We start from the raw sequence: 17510 nt of genomic DNA on the forward strand, positions 1-17510 counted from the left end.
GTATTGACCTTTTGTATGCTAAACGTGCTTTTTTTAAATCACCAATGTCGTGTTTGAAAAATATTCAATTTGTTGTAATGTACTTGTGGGTTCGTGGAGATTTTTAAATCATTTGATTTTTTAATCACAACAAGAAACTGTATGAATAAATTCAACTAGATCATTCGAGTTCCGGCAAGTTATTATAAAATGTCATGCGAAATTCGATCTTTGCTCTTCTGGCTTGAGGATTTAATCCAACCCCTGAACTACTATGAATTATGAACGACGAGGTTGATCTACCGGGCAATTCATAAGCGACATGTTAATTGTATGGAGTAGCCGCAGGGAGACGGCAACGTAGCGCAACACGCTACTAAGTATGCACCATCAAATATTCCAATCCACTCTAACTCTCATTAAAATTACATAGAAATAAACAAAACCACTAATCTCTCTTATTCTACTCTTATTCAATTGCATTTAAGATTAATACATCGACGAATAAAAACAAAAGAATCAATTTGACTTGGCACCAATACGTAGCAGCGTGATCTCGTTAAATGAGCAATACAAGACTATACCCAGCTTCCAACAAATTGTAGGATTAAAAATAACGAAAGAGAAACAACAGTTAACATGGAATAATTACAATTAGAAGACAATATAACAAACGGAAAAGCGAAATGGCTTTATGCAAATAAATCAACGAACGCGGACGTAACTAGCAAACAACAAAACAATGGACGCTGTGTAATGGAGAGGCAAAGTGCCTATCAGGCCTTCAGACGCTGTAAACATATAAAATGAAGGCGGTTATTGTTCTTCTGAAACAATAAGCTACATATTCCACAATTCGCTGAAGCCATTTCGAGTGAAAGCGCCATGGAAAAAATATCCATCGGATACCGCATCGACGCACGCTTAAACAATCAAACGGGGAACAAAAAGACAGTAATGTGGAAATGGATAATGCAGGAGCGGCCGTGGCAGGGTGCGGTCACAGTCCGGGCGGGCGTAGCCACAGTTCGAGCGGGCGCGTACACTGCGTCCTGCACTCAATTAAAATAAACGCAGCCAACTGTCACCACTCCAAGGGGTGGACAGAGAAGTCAATTTAAGTTGTCGAACTAAATTGTCACCAAAGCTTATTTCCACCATTGTGGCAGGCCAAGCGAAATTGGGAATCTCCGAATTTATTACTCTTTAAAACTAATTATACATTAAACATGTTCATCTCTAATTTGCTAACTTGTGTACTAATTCAAAAAGACTAACTAAAAAAGACTTCAATTGAATCACTCATATGAAATACACATGAGAGTAACATGAATCGTTTGTGAATTATAAATATAGGTATATAAAAAAATACATGGACTTTTACTCAAATAAAATTTTACTCAACTATATTAGTTATTTTAGTTAAATTTAATTAGAGAACAATAATTTCTAGAAAATTTAATATGTAATCAGTCCGCAATCCGCTTAGCGGTCCGCTGCCGGGGGCACTGTGGCGGCGCCACGCTCTCGCCGGAGAGGAAGTGTGATTAGTTTTATCCTTCGCCCCTCACAGTGCGTCCCCGTCCCCCGCTACCCCCGCCTAACTTCCCGCTCCTATTCTTCGCAAGCTCTAAATTGTAACGCAAATGAATCAGACGTATTATCGTGGAAGCGGCTTAAACGTGTCCTAGCAAATTGGGATCAATGATAAAGCTATGAGGGTTTGTATTAAGCGATTTTTCGCCGCACACCTTGACGTTTTCCCTTGTCGAATCGGGACATTTGCGGGGAGTGTGGTAACGGAAAAAACGCGTATCGTGTAACGTTGAGAATGGTTCAAACGGTGGGGACTTGATTCTTGGTTCTCTTATTGTCAAGGTTTTCTACATTACTGTCCTTTGAATTAATAAGGATATTATAATTTTTTTTTTGAAAAATTTAATTTATGTTGTATAAATAACATATCACTTAAATTATGTATTAATTTGATAAGATTAAAATGTTTTAATCTCTTTGTATATTTTCATAACTTTAATGAATTCTGTGACGCATTTTGCATGACATCAGACGTCAGTTTCGTAGCGAATTTAGTTTACTTTCTTTTTTGCGTATATGTTAAAGAATAAACTTGGGTCATAAATATGCAACAATGTGAATTTACATTTACGACATCACTTACGTCATAACTCATCCTCCACTCTTCGGCGTTATTATTTTGGATAGACTTTATATAACATGAATTAAAATTAGTACATGTATAATGTAATATTTCTACTCGTATATAGTTTTTAAATAATAAGTTAATGTGTTACCGTCATTTAGACATAATAATTGTGTTAAATTTTACCAGATTACATGGTTCGTTTTGCACAACTTAATATACTCAAACAAGTATATTAATTAGAAAAACTTCAAGCATTCTTCAGAACACTTAACTCTTTGAGTGGAGTTAGTGATTTTAAATAGAAAACTATGTTCTTTACCTATTGGGAAACATTGCACAAATCGACTAAGAACTTTACGGTTGATTGATAAAGCAACATTTCACGCGCGTAATCCAGAAGGGCAGGCAGAGTTCGGCACGGTTTCTCGCCTCCACATTCATCTGCATGCATGCAAAATACACAAAATATTTACTATCTGTTGTAAATTAATACAAGATGTTTTCTCGTCTGTAGAAACTTTGAAGCGACGCAAACTAACATAAATAATCAGAGTTCGTTCCTAATTGCATTGCGTATTTACTTACATTATGTTTCTCCTATCATTGACGCTTATTAATAACTAGAAGCAAATAAAGAAATAGGCCTATTTCTAAAGTACTATAAGAAAGTTTTAAAGTTTCTGCTAACATCTAATGACAAAGAATCAAATTCGATTCCCACTTAGAATCGAACATCGTACAGCAAACTATCACCAAAATAACTATAATTTAGCACCTGTGTATGTTGCTATGACAACTTTTCGACTTAAATTCATTGTAAGTGTCGAATGACATTTCACTGAAATGGATATGAAATAAATTTCTTCGACAATACATTTTGTAATGCAAATATCGAAAAGTATATCTTGAATGTTTCTATACAATAATTATCACTTCAACACTAACAGAGAGGCAGTTATTATATAGGGTGTATCATTTAGCAAACATTCAGCCATTAAGGCGTGGTGCGGTGCGCCGGCTGAAACTTTCAGTGTTATATTACCACGAGCTCCTGGAAGAGTTTGTACGGACGGCCAGTTTGTAATTATTTTGCTAATATGTCTGCTAATAACCGGTAGCCGACTTTAATAACAACCATTACAATGTTTTCCATTTGATAAGACTGGCTTTCGTAATTTGCTAAATAATCTATATGATTTGTTCGGAATATTTTATTTGAAATATAATAATTAATTATTTGCCAATGCTTCTTTCGATGGAAACATTGAAATAGATCTAGATGTATTCGCCGACGTCTGCGACTCAGTAGCATTGTACACAAACACTAATACCTAGCCGGTGTCCGTCTCTGACGCGTCAATAATTGTAACGGTCAGATGAAAAAGAACAATTCGTCCGTTAATTTACACCTCCCCATCGCCGGCAGGAAGTTTACGATCGAGCATTTTATCGATTGCTACTGTATTTAATGCGCCGAATGTGCGCGAGCGAATGTTTACGTTCGCGCGATCGACGGGCGGGCGGCGGCGTTTCTTTGTGCCGTCGCGCGGGCAAAGCTTTATGGAAACTTTAATTGTGGCAGCAGACAAAAGAGGCCCGTTAAGACGATACTATATAACTACAGTACAATCTACAAATAAAATGTTTTATTAAGTTGGCCGGAGGACGGCGACGGTGACGGACGGTACCGGGCGCCGCCGCCTATACCCTCTGTGTTTACCGTGAACGCACGTGCACTAAGTACCAGTTGAAACGACCCGATGTATTGTTTGTTTACTCCTATAAAACACTAAAATCCAATTCAATAACAAAGAATTAAAGATCCCGAAATAAAATTTATTGCTCCAGTACGATAAAATAGATTTATGAACGCTCGGGGTTTGCGACTCGCCTGTAATATTCTTAGGTGCTCCACTGGAAACAATTGTAGTCGGTGGCAAGTCCTGCCGCGAATCACGTAAATGTTCGGGCTAAGTATAGTTGCAACTTGGCTCCGGCTTGTCGCTTACATTAATAAAAAAAAATACTTCTTGTGTTATATTCCTTTTATCGGTTATAATACTTATAAGTCTAAATGATTAACAATTTTTTATTGAATAAAATTTTACTGTTATGTAATGATGTAGCTATAATTCATTTCTACAATTAAAGTTCTAAATATTTGTTTTTCTTTTCAGGCTAAACTGCTCGAGAATTCGCATGCCTGGCTCGGAGCCTCGACATCTTCGATTGCAGGTCTGTTGATATCATCATTACTTCTTTTGCAGTTTAATTTATTTTGTTGTTATTGTTGTTTTATTCGCACATAATAATCATCTTTACGCCATGATACATTTGAGATAATATTAGTATGATAAATATTTTTTATATAAAAAAAATCTCTAGAATGAATTATTATTGATTAATCTTGTAATAATAGTAATAATGTGTTGTGGCAGTAAATGTGTATTGTAGCAATTCAATTATTTTTCACAAACCGTTTCTATTGCCTTTGTTGTCATGCATGTATAGTATAACATAATCCGTATACAATGATGCAATACGTAACACTTTTCGTATCCCACATAATAAGTTCTTTGCTTTATTTATAACTGTTTTCGATCCGTGGGAAATAAAGCAACTCTTGGGAAATTTAACAATTATCAATACTTTGTATATTTTGCTTTCATTCAATATGTGCTTGAACCAAAAAAAAATATTTAATTCCAACAAAATTTTAACAAAAAATCTTCGGAAACATAATGTTCCGAATTATTAATAACTTCAAATATATGTTATTTATTGTTAGTATTTTCGTTTTAGAAATATAATAATAGGCTTAAATGAATTCAACTTATTAATTCTCTTTTAATACGTTAATTTCAAGTATTAAAATGAGTTTTAACATGTTTAAGAGTAACATTCAGTATTGCATCATTGTATCGGATACGCAATAGTATAAGTTATATGCTAGCGTTTTTGCTTTTATCTGTCGATCAGAATTCCACGGTACTCTGAAGTCGAAAGCACCCACCTGGACCCAAAGCCAACTTCAAGAAGCTATTCAGGCAGTCGTCAATCAAAAAATGCGTTTTACGCAGGCGGCAACACGTTACGGTATACCCAAAGGGACTTTATACGATAACATTTTAGGGAAGTCAAGACGAATGGCGGTATTAGATGAGGCTGGTTTAACAGCCAATGAGGAAAAAGCTGTTTTAGACTATTGTTGTGAAACTAGCGCCTCTCCTTATAATAGGAGAACGAAAAAGTCGCTCCCTGATGTGTTATCGTTTGTAGAGAAATTGAGAAGAAAAAGAGACCCCGCTTTCAAATTTATTGGTCTCATTGGTTTTAGATGGTGGTGGGCATTCTGTAAGAAATACACTATTGTATCTTTGTATTACGATGGTGCGACTAAAGCTAAAAATTTAAAAACAAACTCAGAAAATAATTCCGATGATGACTCTTTGGATGATTTGAAATTAAATAGAAATGTATAGTAAAATTTTTAAATGTGTCCGAATGTAAAAATATAGTTTTTTATATATAATATTAGAAACTATTAAATCTGTCTAGTTACATGAGTATAATACGACTTTAATACAGAAAATGTTCATATACGACAATATGATTTCACATGATAGGACTAATGAAGGTTAATAATAATTTTGTACATTTTAACAGATTTCATTCTTAATAACAGAACTTCATTATTTTTACAGTTTTCATTTTAAATTACTAGCTACCTTTTCTTCTTATATTTTCTTGTTTAATATATTTGTTGTCAATTGTCAATTATTAGATTAGTTTAACTTGTGAATGTATATTGAAAGCTATTTTTTGCGCTTCCATTTAGAAACGATCACTAGATATGATCATATGTTAAATGTAGCATAAAAGTAGGGTTATGTTATAATTAAAGTAGAATTAAGTTATTCAGATACAAAGGTTTGAAGTGCCTTACTTAATATGTGATAATATTATTATGCCGCATTTATTGATATTTCCTTTTAGCATTATTTGACTTTGTAAAAATATTAAACTATTAAATCGTTAATAAATACTATCCAATACCATTGAAAGGATATTAAAAATGTATGAATAGAAATACAAATCCTCATACGCAACTGCAGTTCCTCCAGTGTTGCAGATGTCCATGGGTGACGATGATCACCTTGGTGTTCCCGCCGCTCGTTTGCCTCCTTCTCCTATCAAAAAAAAAAACACAAACTTGTCTTCGATAAATGTAATTATGCTGTTAAAACATACACGGACGTCCAATAATAACTACCGGAAAGCTTTTTGTAATATTTTTTTCTTACATTTTTTTTTCAAATAAAGACAAGAAGTTAATTAAAATACTCGGTTATTAAAACAATTTGTACTAACTTATGTATTTCTCCATTCTAATTCTATTAAAGTAGAAACACCGTCACGTAGAAAGTTAACAATCGTTTAAAATTAATAATCACCTTCATACGCATTGTGACATACAAGTATCACAAAATACACAGCAATTTTCTTTAATATTTTTTACTATAAGAACATTTAATAGCTAACAATGCTAATGGTACGAGTTGAACATACCACCAGCTGCTTAGCTGAACTCGTTTTTAATTGATCTAGTAAATTCTATAGTAATAAAAATACATGTTTGATTGTTTAACGAAGCGACCTTCATGATACTTAGCGTTAGTTTCCATTGACGTATATGCTATAAAACCTATAGTCCTCCCCCTCATTCTTATTGAAAAAACAGAGATAACGATATTGTGCATTTGTATGTTATGCCAATGGAAAGTAACCGTTACACACTGGCAGATATGTGGTACCTATTACCTTTTTAAAAAGAAAAAAAAAACTTCGTATTGCTAGATAATATTTTGACATTGACGACTTCTTCAGAAATTCCTGGATAATTCAGTAATTACGATGATTGATAAAAAAAAACTCCAGCTAGAATATAATACAATTTGTGCGAAGCCACGGGCAATAACTAGTATGTAATAAATGCAATTGAATAGTTAATTTAATTAGATATGGGTGAATAAATTTACATTGAAGTGTTGCAAAAGTTTAATTTGAATTGTAGGAGCAAAAAATCTTGATAATTAAATGGTTAGAGCGATAAATAGCTCGCAACAAATGTGCACAGCTGTAAGTTTATAGGTCCTGGAAAGAGTCACATCCAATATGGCCGGTTGCGCTGCTCAATGTTTAACTTTACAAACTTAGCTACTAAAATATAATAAAGAATTACTTTTGTCATATATGACATGAATAGGAAACTGGTGATAATATACTTAAATTCAACACGCATACATGTAGGAAAAAAAATAAGTTTTTAGGATTTGGCAAAGTTTTTGTTTCAGAAATCGTAACATCTAGACATTTAAATTTCGCACATTTAAAATATTTTATCAACTGAATTACTCAATTAAAACATGACATCTATTATTAATTTGTTTTGTTTTTTATATGTTGTTTATGTTTGTTATTAATTCAGAAATATTCACTCATAAAATACCTAAATTATGAATAACAAAAATTTTCTCCCAAGGACATTAAACAAAGGAAAGTTAACGACAAACATACGCACAAAAATAGCGCGTTATTTTTACATTTGACGCACATTTGTATGCACTAGATCAGGGGTGATGAATCTTTACTTATCCACGTGCCATTTTTCTGAAGAAACGTTTAATGAAGTTACAGATGTGCCATCAAATAATTTTAACTTTGTGATTATTGTAAACATTACGTAGAGTAGGATTCACTTGTGTTTGGTTCTCATATAATATATTTGCCATATTTTTTCGGTGTGCCTAATTAATTTTATGATCGCGTACTATAGGTTCGCTATCCCTGCAAAAGGCGGTTTGACGCGGATTTGTTCAGGGAACAACAGAATCCTTACATTCCAACAGCTCCCTAGTTCCCTTACGGAACCAGAAGAGACGGGTGATTAGAAATTTTGTTTATTTTTCGCAAGATTTTATTCAGACATAATTTAACATGAGTATGAATCTGCAATATGTATTTGCCAACTCTTGTCCGTGAAGTTTTCAACTCGGAAAAAATTAAAGCTCTTCTAATTTCTAAGTCAAATTATAAACTAGTAAGAAACATCCATATAAATATTCGCACTTTTATTAAGTAAGAAGAAATATTAATAAGTCGAAGTTAAATATACGCTAAATGTTGATTTTTTTATAACATTGGTCACGTTATAAATAGACCAAATGGCGACAATTGTGGAGTTCAAGCGCCGGTACATGTCTCGCTACTTTCATTATAATTTACACCACACACGCCATAGATTATATTGATTATATATTATATTGATTATATATTATATATTATATATTATTGAAATCTCTATCTATAGGAGATTTTCTAACGGTACCTAATTCAGTAACTACTAGTAAAAAAGTTACTATTAGTACTACAGTTACAATTACTATTAGTAAAAAAATAACTGTTAGGAACAAAAGTGGTCAGAGCCAGAACTTAAGTTGTCTCAATCCACATCATTTAAATCATTTGAATGCACAAAGTGAATTCAAATTGCAAGCTCTTAGAGTATAAAGATCTGATATTAACAATCTAATTTTTGCTTTTCTCAGGTAGACAGAAAAAATGCCTAGGATACAGGCTGATTGAAAACTTTCCTGTCAACTAATTTAAAATCATATCAGTAATTTTTGAGTTAATCAGGTTCAAACACTATATTAGTTTGTAATTTTATTATCCTTTCAATGGTATAGAAAGTTATCGGTATAAGGACAAAGTTAACTAAGTTTAATTATATTTAAGCTGATGCGCTGTTAAGTTAAACAATAAATTAGTTTATATTTGTAAAAGAAAAAGATATACAGGACGTTATTGTGGTATTTACTTAAGTTTATGTTGGAATAAAAAAAAAGAATATTAATAAAAAAATAGTATAGATTCTCGTCTTAAGACAGCACGAATATACTTTGCTGTTGATTTCCACTGCCGAAAAACATGTTTTTACACTTATCTCACACCTCTAGTTCTGTTTTAAAAAGCATAGATATGTTTTTGAATTCCAGCAGTGAAAATTTTAAGATATATAATCTTTTTAGTTATAGTTTGTATGTTTAAAATTTCGGTTGGACGTCGAAATAGTACTTATTTTTTTATTATATGATTATCATTATTTCCCGAAAAGGGATTAGGAATATGTGCATAAGTAAAATGTTAAAGTTGGATAGAATAAAGAAAATCAGTAAATGCTTTTTAGTACAACCTTTATGCTATAAATACGACACGATTAATTACGTAAAGTAGCTCTATTTATGAAAGAACTGCTGCTATTCTTATAGTAGTAACGATTTAATATGATAAATTATTTTTTCCCAAAATTTAAAAGAAATTTAGAATAATTAAATTATAAAATGTCAGAAAAATATTGGAAATATTTTTTTTTCAATAAAAATAAATTCGAATTCATATTTACAGGTTAACTTATATTTAAGAAGATAAAACAATTATCTATACAAAAATCAATTCGTTTTGAGAAGCATATTCAAAATTATCTTAAAGCACTGGTACAATTTATTTTTTAATTAACTCTCACGTCTACTGATTATTATTATCGAGCGCACGAGTTAAGTAGCAAATTGCAATAAAGATATTGCTTTTGAGATTAGTTGATTTAATTGAAACAGTTAAATAGGAAAATTATAGGCGTGTCAGAAAAACATGATTGTTTTTTTTTTTCAATTTTGTCGTGTGCAATTATTATTAATAATTTTTTGTTCGTTAATTTAAGTCGTTATAAATACTTTGTCCTTATATTAACCACAATTATAAACACACAAATTTATTTGAATCATTTATTTTCTTAATATTATGTTTCTGCATACAATTATTTTCATTAAAAAAAGTTAGCTTGCGTCAATCATAATGAGATCATGGATCTTTTTTAAATAACAGATGTCGCTATAAGCAATTGCGAAAGTGATTATTTTAATTCACTCGATAATAAGATGTTTGTACGTGTAATTGCAAGAATCAACCGTTGTAATGTCAATCTATGACAAAATAGCTGAATTATAATGTAAAATATTTCTAGCGGCAAAAGAATTAAAATTAAAATTGTAACTTTTGAGTTTATTTTTTTTTCCTTCTAATTAATTTCTTTTAATTTTTTATTAGTATTTACAGGTTATCTTTGGAGGTCAGTATGTAGGATTTTTTTTGCAATATCATTTGATTTTATAAAATGTCAGAGAAAATAGAATGTTAATTATACAAATTAAATATTTTTACAAATATAAATAAAGGCTTATTTATAATATTTTTGTAAAACACAGCTGCATTGCACAAATAGTAAAACTTTAAGTCGTTAAAAATCTATTTATTTTCACGCATTAATCCCGTAATTTTTGAAGTTATTTAGAATTTATTTTCTTTGACATATAATTTTGGGTGTTTAATTTAATTTTTAATAATACTTAACAATATTTTAATTTAATATTATAATTTTCGCAACATTAATCTATACAACAAAGTATTTGGTTTTCAACCGTTTGTTACACTTTACTGCGTTCAGTTACGATTTATTAGTTGGCGCTAATAAGATACAGGTTTTGTTCGTTACACTATATGTATACATATGTGCTTTTAAAATTAACATACTATCCATAAATGCTCCTCTTATAGCGGTACTAAAAATATACGATTTCTATTTCCTCCAACTTTTAACACAATAAACGGAGATGATTCATACCTTAGAAATTAATTCATGAACCTACAATCCATTTACCTACACTTAGAGTCGTATGTACAACACTAAAGACGTCCGTTAGTAGATTAAGTGACCGAAATGTACCTATACGAAGGGACTTGAACCACGTTTAACTTCTACGTGGCATCTCCATTATTTGTTTTCTGGCGTTGCTTACATTCGAGAATGTTCCGTCCTAATTTGTCCTATTAATAGTTTATTTCTTACCAATACTGTAATGTTACGAAAAACCTACCGTAGCACCTAATACATTTATAATTTTATAATATAATATAGACGTTCATTTCATTTAATCAAAATGATTTCTGTAAACTTGATAATATTTAATAAATATTTGTGTAAATTTGTGTAATAATAAATTCAAAAATGTTAATACGTAACGTGGTATTTTCAGCAGATAGCTACCAGTACCAACTACAGTCGATGTGGCAGAAGTGCTGGAACACGAACCAGAGCCTGGTCCACAACTTGCGGTTCCGCGAGCGCGGGCCCCTCAAGTCCTGGCGGCCGGAGACCATGGCCGAGGCGATCTTCTCAGTTCTCAAGGAGGGACTGTCGCTGTCGCAGGCCGCTAGGAAGTACGACATACCGTACCCGACCTTCGTACTGTACGCCAACAGGGTGCACAACATGCTCGGCCCCAGCGCCGACGGAGGCGCAGGTATGTCATCTTATTATAATCTAGTACTGTGACAAATGACAACTATACTACTTGTTATAATGCTGTCTCTGTTATTTGGGATAACAATATAATAAATGCTACATATCGAAATCAACAGTAATGACATTTGTAATAAAACGTTCCCTGCACTTGTATTAAAACATATTGCTGTCTCCATTTGTTCAAAGAGAATAAGAGGGATGAAAATATGAATTTCTACAATTGATTTGACATTGGAAGCCGTTTGAATTATAAAGTTACTATAATTCTCATTTGTCACTATTCATAGATTCGAGCTTCTTAAAATCGATACAACGTTTTAAATTAGTTGAGATAAAGGCTTTTGATGTTCAATATTACACAAGTAGACAAAATTAAGAAAAATTCTTATGTGGACGATGGAGAAAGACTATTATTTATTTCTGTTTTCACTTCACTTTCACGTTATTTCAACTGCATTATTTACTTTACGTGATATTGCTAGGAGTTACGAGTTCAGCTAGTACATAATATATTTAAAGCGTTGGTGTCTAGTTGACATGATCGAAACAGGCTGAGGGATAACTCTCAGTCAAAGTTCGGATACTATAATTGAGTTCGATGTTCCTCGAAAAGACATCAACCCAATTTATCAGAGGTTACTCCTCTCATTTTACGACGCCATCGACAATACACATTTTGAATAGAAATAGTATAATAATTTTCCTACTTGTGTGATCATTTTAGAAGTATAAAATTTTTAATAAAGATTCTTATTTAGTTTTATTTTAACAATTAATTGGAGTGCCAACTTATCAACAGCCAGGAATGTATACCAAATGAAGCGTTGTAACGATATCTACGGAAGGCCGAGTCGTAAATTTCATATCTATTCCTGCAATTTAATATACCTAGTATTAGATTCTGCCAGTGCGAAACGATTTATTTCAACGAGCAACGCGCTACGCTCTGTTGCGAAATGTTTAATTACTAATTCTTAAATTATTATATATTGTGTTTTATAGTTATTTGTACAACGTTGTTACTGCTTTATGGTTTTATTTGTCAAAAACATAAAAATACTTATTTTTAAATCGCCACTATTATTTGTTTTTATTTTGTAATGATATATGTAATCCGTATTTAAGACCAGTGATGTTTATATAAGGTACATTGAGGTGTAATAAATGCATTTGCTAGACATCATATATAATTAAAAAGCTATGTTTTATTTTTTGCCTTGTACGCTACGTAATGTAGTTTTGTCGTGTACTTATAACACCTCGAATGTCAGTAACTATACAGTGTATTAAATGTGTCGCTCGTGTCTCAGTGGAGCTCGCAAAACGAGTGGAACGTTGGCGTCAGTTCACGCTTTACTATTCCGCGCCTTTACAGATCTGAGGCCCAAAGGGCGCGGCCGGCCGCAGCGCATCCTGCTGGGCGTGTGGCCCGACGAGCACATCCGCGGCGTCATCCGCGCCGTCGTCTTCCGAGACACTCATGCTCACTCCGCTCATCACATCAAGGAGGAGGTCCTTCCTTATCCTTCTATCACGGTCAGTATTGCGAAATCACTGCCGTCTACTTAACCTCACTATTACTGTTTGCTCTTCTTGACCCCGTGTTCTTTGCTGCGTTTTCCAATATGCCATTGCGAACTTTTAATTGCGTTGCGATTTAGCGATTGTACCTGTAATGTTTGTCGCCACTATGCGTAAACCGATATGCGCCATATGTTTTTATGATCTACTAGCGAATTTGTGCCATTGATTTATCCGTGTGACGTTTATAACATGATGGGGGTGGGCGTGTTACAGGATGGCATGACCGTGGGGGTACCGCCGAACGCGTATGGATCAGTGGCGTGTGGCAATGGACGCGATGGCGGCGTCTCACCGAATGCCGCCGCCGCCGCCGCAGTGGCCGCCGTAGCTCACGGGCTGCGTCGTCAGATGTGCAACATGGTTGTGGCGGCGCAGAGACCTCCAGATCACCCTCCGCACCTCAGCCTGCCGCCGCTGCCGCTGCAGTCTCCGCGCTTGCCGTCGCCAATGTCCGCCGGACTGGAGTCTCCGCTGTGCTCTCCGCCGCCACCCGGCCACGCTCTGGAGCCGCCGAAGCCGGCTGACCCGTTCCGCCCGTTCGCCTCGCCGCGCCCCGATAGCCGCTACAGCGAACGCGATTCGGTCGCCGACCTCACAGAAATGGGCCCACCTAAGACTCCGGTGGGCATCGCTAAGAACGGAAAGGATCTTGCTTCGCCGCTGCCCGTGAAGATGGAGCCGCCGCCCTCGGAGGCGCGCGCAGAGAACATCTGAAGCGAGGCCGCGGGCGCGGGACCTGCCGTGCCCCAGGGCTTGCCCCAGGGTGTGCCGCAGGTGATGCCGCCGGCAATGGCGCACTTGGCGCACGGCGCGCACGTGCCTCAAGGCGCGCACGTGCCCCACGCCGCGCACGTGCCGCATGGACAGCCCATGCCGCACGGCCAGCCCATGCCGCATGGCTCCCCGCTGCCCGCACCCCCGCTGCCCGCTTACCCTTACTTCGTACCGAACCGGAACTCCGTCGGCTACTTCTAAACACGATATTTCAAGAGTTACGATCGTGTCGTATAAATTTATGCCGTTTAATTATTTAAAGTGGACTTGCTGTGCAATAAAATGCTTGTTGTTTAGTTTTCATATTTCGTATTAAATTTATTTTTAATTTAATTAATTATTATTTTCTTAATATACTTTCTTTGGTGTACGTGTTCCAGTGACGTAGTTGTTGTAAGCGCGGGCGGCGCGGATGGCAGGCAGGCACGCTCGCTAGCCCCACCCGCCCGTGCGGCCCGCTCGTAGTTCGTCACTCGTAAATGTGTAAGCTTAAATTAATTATATAGATCCATGTTTGAACGTAGGGATATCAAAATTTAAAACATTTGGCCCGTTTCAAAAAGACTGTTCGGTATACCTATTCATTATAAATCAGCTACATACATACTCGTAAGACAAAATTATACTAGCTCTAGATGTAATCTTGAATTAAATGATAGACTACGTGTCGTTAGTTGTCGTGAGCTCGGTGTCAATCTGTCAAATGTTGTAGTGGGTGTTGCTTGCCGCTCGCTGTGCACTCTTCGTGCATCGATTCACGTTCGAGTAGACCTAGTGATCGCCAAATGTAATATAGAGTATCCTTAGCCAGTAGTGATTGTTCCAAATGTTAGACTAAATTAGGTGTTCGAGGCTGGCCCCTCCTATGACAATTAACCGAACTCCCTCTCCTCCAATTCTCCACACACTTGAGTGCTGCTTTCCTTTCTTTTTTTTAACAATTTAATTGTTGTTGGTCTTTATTTAGACAAAAATATTTTTGATTAATTAGTTTTGTCGATATAAGGAGTAATAAGTTCAGATTTTTGTCACTTTTTCTGCTCGGTTAATAAACTGAGGCAAAGGGCTCGGCTTCCTTAGAATTAGAAGCACTGAAATCGCCAAGCGTTAAATATACAATTGAGCGTCTGCTAACTTACTTATCGATTAGCTAGTGTATTAAACATTTCAATTTACTTAGTAGTAGCTGTGTAACTATTTGTAGAATTTAATCATAGCCCACGATGGCACACCTGATTTACCAACACGCCCACTCTTGTCACTGAGAGAGGCGCTAGTGTCGCGATCTCTCCGTGCCATCGTCGGGGAATCTCTTTCTTGTAAGGTGTACATGTACAAATTTGTTTTACCAACACCTAACCTGGATACGGAGTTGTTTTGTTTCATAGTTTCGGCGGGAAAAAATTCTAGTATCTTCTTGCCGCAAGGGTATACCATGGTTTAGATAATGTTGGCGTAAGTTGTGACGTGTTGAGGTGAGGGCGTGGCCCCGCCGAGCCGGCAGTGGTCGCAGGACTCGCTCGGGAAGCAACTTTATAATAAGTCTCCAAGTGGCCTTGATATCTCACTATTGTTTGGAATTTGGATTGTCCGATTCGGTTCAAGTTTGGAATTAGTATATAAAAAAGACCAAATTATTAAAAGAAAATACTTTCACGTTTCAGATATAGTGTTGAAACTATTTGGCTATCCTTTTGGAAATAAAGTTATTTTAGGTGAGAAATTAAAAAAAAAATTATATATAACGGCCTATACGTTTCGGGTGAATTGCGTAGATTTTGGTAAATGTTACTACGCATATTTTCTATTATGTAAGTCTAGGCTAATGTGTTCAAAAAGTTAAATTAAAAATTTTTGAAAAGTAGAAAGTGCCTTCCAAATTTTTGACCACAGTAAGTGTTGGGACGGGGCGGCGACGATCGGCGGGAAGCGGTTCGTGGCAAAGGGGCGGGCGGTCGCGGGGGGGGGGGGGGGGTGCGTCGCCACCTCCCCCTCCAGCTGCGCGACACCAGCGCCACGTTGCCACGCGGCCGCTCTGAACGTGCTTAACTATAAAAAGTTAGAATATTAAAAATTCAAAATTATTATATAAAAATTAAATACATATGACTATTATATAGTAAAAATTATACATGACATTATATATTTGGCCGATGTGGTAATACCCTGACAGGCAAGCGTTAGTTATTCGGCATCAAAATTAATTCTATATTTGTTTATAAAAGGTGAGAGGAATCCATTGGATAACAATGCATACATTGCAATGTGCCATTTGTTCGAACGGAAGCGTTCAATTTGTATCAGATTTGGTTTTCGTAGTTGTAATTAAACTTTAATTAATTTATTATACTGGACGGAAAATAAACTTTTCGATAAAATTAAGTGATCTATATTATTTTCGTGATAGTTAAGTAAATATTACATGTAGTAATTTGATGAACCTTAACCTATGTGGCGGTTTTGGTTGGCAACTATAAGTACTACACGTTTACTTATAGTTTAAATATAGCTGATTAAAATCATTACTGGCGACTAGCACGGTACGATGCTCGCCTACGTACTGCATGACAACTCCATAACACATAGTATCTTTTGTTTTGTGATAAAAATATATATTTAAATCGTAGGAGATCGCGCACAAATCCGCGCACTCTTTTATTTTGTAACTAATTTCTATTAATTTACAACAAAATATTTATTTTGTTTAGTGTAAAATTACTACCGCCTTTTATGGGCTCAAACTATTTACACTATGAAATAACCAAAAGAGGTTCTTTTTTAATTGTTTTGTTGCAATTCTAATTTCAAGTGACTGTTTAGTTTTAAGTAACGTTACTTCTGATGGGTATACATGTATTTATAACGTTAAGGTACCTTCATTGCTTTCGGCTCTAACAAATGATTTCATATCATATTTTGTTGCGTATGTGGTGATCGTATTTATAAGAAATGTTCCAGCTTCGTTTCTCAGAGCCTCGTATCGTAAACGTTTAGTTTCTGTACAGTTTACCACATGGCAACAAAATGTTCATTATCATATATTTATATATAATTTAAGTTATAAAAATGTTTTAAAATGAGAATAGGCTTCGATATGTAACGTCGTTATAACGATTATGTTAATATTCGATTATTGTTGTTAAGATTATTTTCTCTTTAATTATTCATGCTCCTGATATCATTGTACGTTAAAATAACAATATTTTTACATTTTCTTTCTGATCAAAAGATATTTCTTGTATTTAAGATAAATTGTAACGCGAGCGTATTCGCGCTGTCCGAATGAATGTTTTAGAATCTGAATAAGTTGTCTTCGATGTCAAAATATTAATCATTTATCTAATAATGAGTACGATGTTATCTCAGTATCATTATTTATGATCTGTTAGTGGTAATAATCTAGTGATATTCCTACTCAGTATCATATTAATGTAGTGGATTCGTTCGGATGAGCTGAATTTTCGCGCGATGGAAATTTCTTCAAACTTTGTCTATTGTCAAGTACAATGTATGCGAATTGGTGTATTACTTGATGTAACAATTTATTATGCATGTTATGTAGAAACAGTAACCAAATAAAACATTGCA

The 17510-nt window shown here is 34.8% G+C and overlaps 1 protein-coding gene across 2 annotated transcripts in view; it reads left to right on the forward strand.

Annotated features, from left to right (window-relative positions):
• Positions 1–14199, forward strand: part of LOC106715941 (protein bric-a-brac 1) — a 196494-nt gene extending 182295 nt beyond the window's left edge. Inside the window, exons 2-5 of one of the 2 annotated variants that reach the window (XM_014509343.2) lie at positions 4321–4378; positions 11296–11562; positions 12940–13100; positions 13362–14199. In XM_014509343.2, the coding sequence (XP_014364829.2) occupies positions 4321–4378; positions 11296–11562; positions 12940–13100; positions 13362–13862 (987 nt within the window). In that variant the 3' untranslated portion in view covers positions 13863–14199. The remainder of the gene's footprint in view (positions 1–4320; positions 4379–11295; positions 11563–12939; positions 13101–13361) is intronic. The other variant, XM_014509344.2, reaches the window with a different exon arrangement.
• Positions 14200–17510: the final 3311 nt, after the last annotated feature.

This window comes from Papilio machaon, chromosome Z (assembly GCF_912999745.1).
Source record: "Papilio machaon chromosome Z, ilPapMach1.1, whole genome shotgun sequence".
Taxonomy (NCBI): Eukaryota; Metazoa; Arthropoda; class Insecta; order Lepidoptera; family Papilionidae; genus Papilio; species Papilio machaon.